This window comes from Sciurus vulgaris (genome assembly GCF_902686455.1).
Source record: "Sciurus vulgaris genome assembly, chromosome: 2".
Classification (NCBI taxonomy): domain Eukaryota; kingdom Metazoa; phylum Chordata; class Mammalia; order Rodentia; family Sciuridae; genus Sciurus; species Sciurus vulgaris.
Genome location: NC_136462.1, coordinates 89,869,338 through 89,880,500, shown reverse-complemented (window position 1 = coordinate 89,880,500; position 11,163 = coordinate 89,869,338). Strand labels below are relative to the sequence as shown.

Here is an 11,163-nt window from a genome sequence, read left to right as displayed (position 1 = left end):
GAGTTTGGAGTGTGGCATGAGTCCTGGAGCCCATGACTCCCAGAGGATGGGACTGGGGTAGAGCAGGTTTAGACAGAGCCCTTGAATCCAGATGTTTCTGAAAACTATTGCAGTTAAGAATTTGATTTCAGGGACTGGGGTCGTGCCTCAGTGGTAGAGCACTTGCCTAACATGTGTGAGGCACTGGGTTTGATTCTCAGCACCACATATAAATAAAATAAAGGTTCACTGACAACTAAAAAAAATTTTAAAAAGCAAAGAAATAATTTGATTCAGACCAGGTGTGGTGGCACATGCCTGTAATCCCAGTGGCTCCAGTGGCTGAGGCAGGAGAATGGAGAGTTCAAAGCCAGCATGAGCAAAAGCAAGGTGCTAAGCAACTCAGTGAGACCCTGTCTCTAAAAAAAATACAAAATAGAGCTGGGGATGTGGTCACATACCCCTGAGTTCAATCCCTGTTACCCACCCTCAATTTTGCTTTCTAGACTGAGGATGTAGCTCAGGGGTACAGCGTATGCTTAACATGCATGAAACCCTGTATTCAAGCCCCAACACAACACAGAGAGGGAGGGAATGAGGCAGAGGGAGAGAAAGAAAGCAAGAGAGAGAATTTGAATTCTAAGATTCACAATTTGTTCCCAAGCCCCAGTGCCTGTACAGATATAGACCAAGGCATGTTTGACCATGGGATGAGGATGTTGAAACTGGGCAGAGCTCTGGTTCAGTCTTATAAAGGTGCTTAAGCAGGAGAGAAAGCTTGGCAGATGGGCTATAGGACATGAAGCTTCTCTCCACAGGGTAATGTCCAGAAGACTATTAGAGGAAGAATGTCCTAGTGGGTGGAGAAAATGGAGACTAGTGCAGGATGTCTTCACTGCAGAAGACAGTGCAGGCAAAAATGACTGAACCTTTCCTGAAAAGGGAAAGCTCTTCTTTGTGCCAAAGAGAGTGACAGCTATGGCAGCCATCCCTCCTGCTCTAGGATAGAACTAGCTATGGAGCAGGAGGGAAGTAGCCTGATAGACCCTGGGGCCTTGGAGAGCTGGCAGTATCTCTTCCTAGCTCCTTTGTTTAAAGGCTTGGCGGATGGGGCCTTCATTTGGGATACCCTTTTCCTCTCCAACCACCAGATAAAACTAGTCTTCAAAAGTGGAAGTCCATCAGTGTCTGGAGATGTAGCTCAGTGGTTGAGGGCTTGCCTAACATGCTTGAGGCCCTGGGTTCAACCTCCAGCACTACCAAAAGAGAAAAAAGGCTATCAGGAAGCCAGGGGAAGAGAACCAGAAAAGTTGAACAAGAAGACATACAGGAGTAAGAATGAGCTGGCAGTGAGAGGCCTCACAAGGAGGGGAGGAGAGGCTGAGGCTTCATTGTCTGAGGCCTAGCTCACTTTGACAAAAGGGGAACACAGTAGACCAGACTGTGAGAAAGGTACATGTTTTGATGACAGGCAGTGCGATGGAGTGGAACAAGCACAGGCTTGCCATGCAATAGACTGAATCTGAACCCTAGGCTTGCCATCTGTCAGATGGGTGAACTTGGCCAATTGTAACTTCTAACAGCCTCAGTCTCCTTATCTGAAAAATGAGACTAGTAATACCTACCTTGAAGGGTTGTTGAGAAAATTAAAGATGAGAGTATGCAAAATATACCTGGCATGCAGGAGCTACTCAAGCAGCAGTGGCCTGGCACACACAAGACACGCAGTGAATATGCTGAATAAACAAAATGGCTATTTGGAGTGATCTCTGTCTACTTTGTTCTCTTCTTTCCTTTAACCTTCTCTTTTATCCTCCTCCTTACTGGGAACCAATGAATTCTCAGGCAAAGGAGGTGTGGTTTGTAACATTTATCCAGTCCTCTAGGACAGTTTGCTTTTTTTAACCCCCCCTTGGTTGTCTGGTAGAGTTAAAAGTATCACCAAAAGTCCCTGCTTTTGTCTTCATGGACTGGCTCTACCACTTTCCCCCTTGACTTTGCAAATAGTCTCTCCGGCCCACGGTGTTTCCTCTGCTGTGTATATCAGGAACAACCTCACAAATTCTTCAGTTTTTATTTCCTTAATATTTTCCCCAGAAACAAACCCCTTTGTGGAGTGTATTCTGTGCCTTCTAGAGTTAAAATTTTCCACCCAATGGAGCAGTATGACTCTATTTTCTTATGGTCAAGGGACAGGTAATTGGGGATCCCTGCAAGCAGGAGATTCCCAGCTATCTAACAAGGTACAAGTCTGGGAGGTCTGACTACCTGTCAACTCCACACCTCAGGGTCAGGAACAAAAGGAAAGATGACACTAGTTCCCATGAAAGCAACAACAAAACAAGAAAGGAAATGGCAGAATCTCTGCCTGGCTGTTTCTTTTGCTTTTGTAGATTAAATTGGGGATGGGGGTTGGGGACAAGGTAATAGGAAAAGACACCATTTTACTTCTTTCTCTTATGTCATTTGTCAGTGTCTACAGTTCCACCAGCATCTCCTGCACCAGGATTAGTTATCAGGGTTTATGAGGAAGGGCTGATGGATGACCACTCCTCCCTGCAGGGGTGAACTCCAGGCTGGGAAAGGCAATGAGAGGAGCCAGCAGAAGGCATGGGGTAAAGCTGCTTTCTCTCAACAAGTCTGCTGGCCCTACGTCACAGCTCTCATTAAGCATCCACTTGACGCCAGGGAGGTGAAATAGCACAGACCTGGCACAGAAAGAACAAATGTGGCACCTACTGCTCCTTTTAAGGACTGGCTTGAAAAGCAGCAGGCCCTAGAGCAGGAGGTGAGGCAAACACATCAGTACCTCTGAGGGAGAGGGAGGGGGACTCTCAGGCCTGCCTTCTTCTTAATAAGCGCTCCAGGGCAAGTTCTCCTGCAACAGTCAAACATAATGGAGGGTGTAGGCTCTTATCCCTTTCCTTACAAACTCAAGGGAAACAGTATTTCCTCTTCCCCCAGCAGGGCAATTGGCTTCAACAAAGCAAAAGGGTCAAAAGTCACCTTGATGAACAGCTGTCAAAATAGAAATATCCTAACCCTAGGTTACAGAATCAGAGGAAAAGGCTGGGTTAGCAGTTCTCCAACTTCAGTGTGCATCAGAAGCACTTGGAAGACTACTTAAAACAGAAGACTGGCCAGGTGCAGTGGTACATGTCTATAATCCCAGCAACTTGGAATGCTGAGGCAGGAGGATCACAAGTTTGAGGCCAGCCTGGGTAACTTAGTGAGATCCTGCCTGGGGGAAAAAAAAAAAAAGTTTAAAGGGTTAGGGATGGAGCTCAGTGGTAGGGTGTCTCTGGGTTCAATCTCCAGTACCAAAACAAACAAATAAAACCAAAAACACCAGAAGGCTGGGATCCACTTCCTCAGTTGCTCATTCAGCTGGTCTGGGATGGGACTTGAGGTATTGTACTTCTACCAAGTTCTCAGGTGATGTAGTTGGTCTCAGCACTGTTTACTACTTACCCCTTCACATTTCTTTCCATTCATCATTTTTACCCAGAGGGACAGACATTACTTTGAAAACATATTACTTCATTTGTATACACTATTCTTTTATTCCAAGGTGTCAAAGCCCTTTTTACATCTGTGACTTCCATTTGCTCTCATGAGGTTTCCTTTGGCTGGCAGAAAAGAGTGGTCAAAGACCTTGACCAATGCCACTATTGAGTCCTCATGTTTCCTATCTTCTTGTTCATGCGTCCTGCCCAAGAACACACTGCCTCCCAACTCAGGTCCTAGTGATGCCATGAGCTGCCTACAGTTCAGAGACTGGCTGCTATGACTCAACACTGAGGATACTAGGAGGAAGCTGAGAGGGCTGGTGGCCTCAGGGAGACCTTAACTAATAACTAGGAACATTGAGGGAGCAGAGAAAAATGTATTTAAAAGGAAATCCTTGGTGATTAACACAACTGCTTTTATTGACATGTTTCCTTTTTTTTTTTTTTTTCAGAGTTTTTGAGGCTCACTTGGCACACTGTATAAACTAAATAAATAGTTCTTGATTTGATAATAGTGGTTTATGAAAAATATTCCTAAGATATTAGTTTGAGTCTTTATTTATTTATTTATTTTTTATGTGGTGCTGAGGATTGAACCCTAGGCCCCACACATGGTAGAGGAGCACTCTACCACTGAGCCACAACACCAGCCCCTTAGTTTGAATCTTATTGCTATTTAACTGAAAAACTATTGCAAAAACACATTATTGAAATTAAGAAATCAGGGAGATGATTAGCAAGGGGAGATGCTTGTGAACATGATTATAAACTGTGTGGTAATTTTCTGGTCCCTTCTTAGTAGCTTAACCAATATTTCTAGAACTGAATGAGGCATAAGAAAACTGGCTTAGGCAGAGTGTTCCTTACTAACCAGGGGGTTTATATGCACAGTGGACCACAGGGAGCCAGGACAGTTTCTGACAGAGGACAGATAGCCTTTTAGAGTCTGGGTGTGTGGCACAGGGAAGCTTATGCTTAATTAGCTATTGGAGGGAACAAAAAGCACAACACAGGCTTTCTGGTAGCCTCAAACCACAGGCTACAGTAGGCAAGTGATACAGATGTGACCAAAAACAAACAAAAAACTGTCAACAGAGCAGCTATTTTTAGAGCTCTACATTAGGACTAGGACAGAGGAAACAATGAATAGGTCATATAGCCTATGTTGTGTCCACTAAGTATCACATAGAATATAGTGGTGGACTTCTGGCAACAGGAAAGAATAGGAAGGCCAAGTCTGAGAACCTTGACTTGGAAATAAACTGAGGCCAGAGAGGTCAGTAAGGCTAAAATTTGCAGGGGTCCCCTTGCACCCAAGTGGATTATGACTGGGATACCACAATGACATTAGGACCACTTCCATCAAACACATGGATCAATCAGGTGTTCATTAAACTCTAAGTACCTATTGTTCTGTGCTAGGAACTAAGTTAGTACTGGTAATAATAAAGGAGCAAAGTCATTATAGTCCCTTCCTCCACAGAGAAAGAAAAAAAAAAAAAGTACAGCTGTGGCCCTTTTGTTACTGAATTGCAATTCCAGAAATATCTACATTCTCTGTAGACAGGAAGGGGAGGACAATTATTACCCTTTTAAATAGCTGTGGTAGCCCTAAAGCTTGGGACCTGACCTTTCAGTTCTCCTTAAAGAAACATGTAGGAACAAGTAGATGCTCTGCATTGAGCATTTCAAAACAGGATATAAATACTCAACTAAAAAAAAAAAAAAAAATACACTATCTTAGAATTCCCCAGTGAAAACTGAAAAACAAGGTAGACAGAAAAACTTTCTAAACCATGGTCTCATACCATGTAGAAATCTTCAGTTACTAGGAAAAGAAATATTTCTTATACTTAAAAATTCAGAGAAACACTTTTTTCCACCTGCATATTGATAGAGGGGAAAAAAATACCCTCACAAGATCAGTCCAAAGGGTTTTCTGACCCTTACCCTCTACAACTTCACTTTCATAAAAGGATTCTCTCTTCTTTCAAATTTAGGCTGCCAGGAAATAAAAGAATATATAAGCAAATACCTAGAAATGGTCCTGGTAGTTTAAGGAGTGGAAGGAAAATAACCCCGTTTGCACAGATCTTTCCTTCTTGGCTTAAAATCTAATGAACAATTTTGTAGTTCATTTCTATTTCTTGCAAAGCAAAAACTGTTATGACCACTGCTCCCAGTCAACCAGGCCCTCTCCTAATCTGTCGGTAGATTTCTGCTCTACCTACTGCTATCTGTGCCCAATGTGTGAAGCTGAGTGCAGCTGCAGAAGCCACATGTCACCATCTGCAGAAAGGAGGGGCTGACTCAAAAGAGTCTGAAAACTCTTTCACTCCCCTTCTGCTCTGCCTTACCAAGCCCTCTTACAGAAAGCCATTGTGTAGGCTGAAGAGGGAAATAAAGGAAGGGCGGACTTTTTCCATGCCTCCCTGCAGACTAGAAGGTGATGTAAAAGCACAGTGGCTACCCCCTAACCGCTCTGGTGAAGTACAGGCCTCAGGGGGCCCCACCAACACTGGCTTCTCACTTTGGATTTGTACTGGGTAGCATTGTCTAATAACGAGCTGAGCTCAATTGCTTACCATGTATTTTTCAGCATAACTAATCCCTTATATTTGTGCTTTTCACCCACGTCTTTTTTGTTTGCTTTTAAGGGGAGGAAAAACCTCACCTTTGAAGCAACCTACACCTCTCAGCTGCTGGGCTCAGTGGTAGACAAAGCTCTGACCAAGTAGTGAAGCAGCATCAGTTTGTCTTTCCTAGTGTTAGCACTTCCTGACTGAGTTACCTGGGGTTTAGGGGTTTACCAGAGAGAACAGCGAAGCCATCGGGCAGCTTATCCTCACCTCAGTACTCAGTTCAATAAATGTTTGCAATAAATCTTAATATTCATGCTTACTGGTCCTTTAGTTTCGTCAGATAGGCATCTGCTCTGAGTACTGTAAAGTAGAATTTTTTCATTCTTTTTAAGGTTAACAAAAGGTGGTTGAGGTAGATATCACTGTTCTTCTGACTCAATGATCGCTTCTCGACTAAGATGGATTCTGCCACCCTTCACGAATCAATTCAGTCAAGCCATCGGGCATCCAGCACAGCAAGGCAATTGCTTTTTTCTTCTAAACCTATTTATCACCACTCATCCACCACACCTCAGATCACTTCCACTCTTTCCTACAAAGTCAATAAGAAAAATGATTGATTTACACAGGCTTAGGCAGAGTTCTTAGAATGTATTTTTGTTCACCTGAAAAATAAAACTTTTAAAAAATATACAGGACTTTTTGAGTACAGGTATATCTTGAATGGCTGAATTATAAATAACGTCTCTGGTCATGTTCACAACTAGGGCTGGAGCAAATGTCCCAATTCCAGTGAAGGCTTTAAAGAGTCAGGAGGCCAGCTGGACCCACTAGTGGTCTCACTGGACTCTCTGATCCATCCCAAAGTGGATTTAAACAGTCCAGAAAGCAGGGTCAGGAAGGGGACAGAGGACTGGACTCCCAGATACTTCTTCTGAGAGTTCAAAAGATTCTTGGATTAAGAGATCAATTTACAAATTATTAAAATATAGGACTAAAAATTCACACAGTAAATATAAATTACAGGCTATTATTGAAGTTATAAAGTGGCATTTTATGTTTCTTACCCCAGTCTCTCACCAAAAATTTAAAAAGGCCTCATAGGCTTCCTCATGACTGAAGTCCTAGTTGGCTGCTAAGAAACCTCCTCTAAGCCCAGGCTGTTACCAGCAGGGTGGTACCAGCCTGCCAGTAGGCTGTAATAGCTCAGATGCTATTTTCTTGCCCACAACAGGACATGGCTTAAACAAGGCTGTTGTCCTGTAAACTTGGATCACAGCTAACTAGACTGTAGGCTGGAAAAATGGAAAGACAAACTGTTTCAGGACTCAGGTGGATAAGTTTTCTTTTCTTTCTTTCTTTTTTTTTTAAGTGCCTCATTTCCCAAAATGGAAACACTAGGGGTTTGATATCTTGTCACTACCCACACTCAATTGCCTAAAAGCAAGTGGCAGAAGGAAATGGAATCCAAATTGAGGAAGTATAATTCTTGCTGCCCCAGAGCTATATGTATGTCATTTCCCTGGATGTTTGTCACCTCCTCTATAAAATTAAATGGGGTTTATCAGGAAAGGTAAGTCAATTCAACCTTTCCACAGCTGGTCTCTTAGTTGTCCATCAAAACACAATTCTTAAGCACAGTAAGTAAGCACAATCCTGAGTTTGAAGCCCACCTTTCTGATTCTGTAGTCTAACTGAAAACCAGAGAACATGATCAAAGCTCTGGTTTCACAAGATTTTGTCCCATTTGCGGAGCAGTTGTGTTGCTATAGGCTCAGGAAAGAGGGAAGGCAAAGGTGAACAAGAGAAGATCTTGAGGAGCAGGAATAAATAAATAAATAAATAAAACTTCTGCCATTCTACTTACAACTTGTTCTTTCAAAAAGAAGGGGTGGGGAAGGCAAGGATTAAAGCACAATGGTACTGCTCTTTCCCTTCCATTGTCCCTGGCCCACATCCAGAAACTCTCATAGCTTCAACAGGAAGCCACTTTGATGGGGGCATTAGGGTGGGAAGAGGAGGGGGTCAGTACATTCTTCACCCTTCCTAAACTGCTTCCACTTCTAAGGTTTTCCTCTGTCATGTCAACAGTCTAAGAATGCCATAAACCTATCCTTCTGAAATAGGATGGGAACAGGGGAAAGAATGGGTGATGAAAAAAGCTGTTTGTGCCTTTCTGGCTAGGTGCACTTTGGGGGCCAGCAAATAGCCCTTGCTGGACCCCATCAGTCAGTAGCTACCCAGGGTGTGGGAGGATACATAGAATTCTATGTGATTATAGTTTCTAGTGCATATGTCAACAACTATATACAGGGATCTATAAATAAAATGCATGTCTGGCCACTGCAACTAGGTTGACGTACCTGAGCTCCACTACTTTTGGTGCCCTCTTCCTTTCGAGAGCTTCAGCTTATCAAAAGAGAGCCCCTACAGCTCCCTCCTTCCCCTGGGTCTAGGGGTGCAGGGAAGCCCGAGTAACCCTGCATGTAGGCTACAGCAGAGCTAGCGGCGCAGAAGGGTTCGGTGCTAGGATCTCCCCACCCTCCCCCCATCCCCCTTATGGCTCAGGGCCCTGGCGCAGCACGAGGTCCTGGGAAGATCAAACCCCGAGTCCCCGGCGATTCGGCGAATCGGCAAATCTTGGTCCATTGGCTGCGGGTCACCCGTTCCCGGGGCAAGCTGGCGATCATCGGGATGCAGGGGGCGTTCGCTCCCGTAGGGGTCACTCTCGAGGGCTCCCTGCCCCGACCTGCAGCAAAGTCCAGCCTCTGGGCTTGGGGAGGATGGTTCCCGGCAGCCACTGGCACGGAGAGGTTCAACGACTCCCGGCCACCGCTGCAGATTCCTCCTCATCCTCGTCCGGCCCCCGCGGCCGCTCGAGTGGCCGGGCCAGGGGGCTGTCTGCAGGGGGGTCCGGGGGCGCAAGTCGCGCCGCCTGCAGCGGGGGCGCGTCGCGTGGCGCCTCGCGGCGGGACGACCTGGTGTTGTTTGGCCCCGCGGCCGCCGCCTCCGAAGTCCCGGACGGGCCGGTGACGTTGGAGCCGCCCGGAGGCTGGCCGGCAGCTCCCCCCGAGGTCCCGGCACCCACTGGCTGCCAGATGAGACTGTAGTAGACGGCGAGCACGATGGCGGCCAGCGACACGGAGAGCACGTAGGCGAACACGGTGGCGAGCCGGACCCACTTCTTGTTGGTCTTGGCCGCCATCTTCGCCTTCTTGTCCCCGGTGTAGGTGGCCGGCTTGCCCCGCTCGGCCGGGGCCGCGTCGCGCTCCTTCATGGGGGGGCCCCGGCCTTTGCCCCGGTGCTCCACGGCCCCGGCTGGAGGGGGCCTGGCGGCCTGCGAGGACTGAGCAGGGGGCGGCCCGGCGCCCTCGGTTCCCGGCGGCTCCGCGCTCCGCCGCCGCCGCTCCTCACGCCGCCCGCCCGCAGCCCGCCACCGCGTCGCTGCAGCCGCCGCCGGGGCCTGGGCCAGTCACCGCCGCCAGCGCCGCCGCCGCCGCCGGCCCGTCAGCTGCTTCCCCGCCGCCGCCACAGCCACAGCCGCCACAACCGCCTGGCTCCGCGTCCCCATCCGCTGCCGCCGCGCGCTCCGCCGCTGCCGCCTGCCCGGCCGCCGGCCGCCAGGTCTCCAGTGGCCGCGCGGACAGCGCGCTCGGCTACAGCCCGGCTCCCCCGCCTCGCGCGCCGACAACAGAGGGCGGGGGAGAGCGCTGCTGGGGGCTGCCTCTTAAAAGGGCGACGCTGGGGTCCGGAAATGCCGCGCGGGGAGGCGGGCTGCGATCGGGCGCCGCGAGCCCCGTGGGGACGCCCAGTTAAGAGGAAGTTAAGGGAGGCTGGTTCTTAAAGCAGCGACGTCCCGGTGGCCCCGCGCGGGCTGGTGCTGGGAGGACCTGAGTTCGTAGCGCCTCTTTAAAAGGGGAACGACGCTGTTCAGGGCGGAGTGCGGAACTGGGAGAGGGGCGGGGAGGGGCGGTCGGAGCGCGGAGCTGTCAACTCTAGCACCTCCCTGCTCCGCCCCGGGCTCCGAAATGACAGGTGGAATAGCGACCGGGTTTCGAGCCCCAGGCCTCAGCTTATTCCTGCGACGCGCGGGTCACACCACGTTCGTGCTCTAGGCTCGCGCACGTCTCCACGAACCTCCCGTACTGGTCTCCCAGGAACCTTCATACCTAAAGAATATGGTTCACGTCTGGGTAGGTAGTCAAGGAACTTGGAGCACTCAGTGAGGCCACCGCTGGTCGCGCTCCTTCTCCTGGGGTCAGACTGGGCTTGGGGATTCTGCTGGTAACTTCCCAATTTCCTGTCCTCTTAGATCTCTGAAGTCAAGTTGCCCAGACTTCCCCAAGCCTCCAGACTGAGTTTGTTTTCCACCTTAGTCCTGAAGTTCTTAACAGGTCCCAGGTCCCGCTTTTTGGTCTTCAGATATCCAGATTTGATTTGGACCCAAGAGGCTTCACTGAACTGGTGGAGCGTGGCTTCCAGGTTTTCCCCTCCGTAATCCTCTTTTGGTCTCAGAGCCTGGGTGGTTATCCTTTTCCTTGTACCCTTCCCGTATGAGGTTTGTCCTCCCTGGTTCCAGGCCAGAGACCAGGCAGTGGGCTTTGTACTTGCTCTTTGGACCCCTTGAGTTATGACCTTTCTCCAAGCTTGGACTCTCCGTAGCCACTTAGCAAGTGCTTCCCTCTATCCTTCCACCCTCTGTCTCTTTTCCTTCCCCCTCCCTATTTCCTTTCTACAAGGCTTTCTAGAATTTCTGGTTCCTCCCTCCTTAAATCCTATTTCCTGTGTTCCCAGAATTGACTGTGTGGACTGCCTCCTGAATATCTGAATATATGAAGGAGGTTGTGCCTGTGTGAGTGTGTATGTGAAAGAGGACTGTGGTCCTGATGGGGGTCTGTAGAGAACCCTCACTGTAGCCCCTGCAAGTGTGAGTCTGACCTGGCTTCTGACTTTGTGGGGCAGGGTACCCTCTTTCCTTCCCACTTCCCATCCTCTTCCAGGAACCAGACCCCTGAGTTTCTCTCTATTACTACTGTCCTGCCACTTCCTCCCACAGAAGTCAAACAGCTAAGGGAGTTGAGAGTGCTGGTGGA

General features: G+C 48.3%; 1 protein-coding gene across 1 annotated transcript; it reads right to left on the bottom strand.

The window, feature by feature from the left end:
• Positions 1-604: 604 nt before the first annotated feature.
• Positions 605-10,727, bottom strand: INAFM2 (InaF motif containing 2). Its single transcript, XM_079128574.1, has one exon. The coding sequence runs from the start codon at positions 9,345-9,347 to the stop codon at positions 8,886-8,888; it is 462 nt and encodes a 153-aa protein (XP_078984700.1). The 5' UTR covers positions 9,348-10,727; the 3' UTR covers positions 605-8,885.
• Between the last annotated feature and the right edge of the window lie 436 nt (positions 10,728-11,163).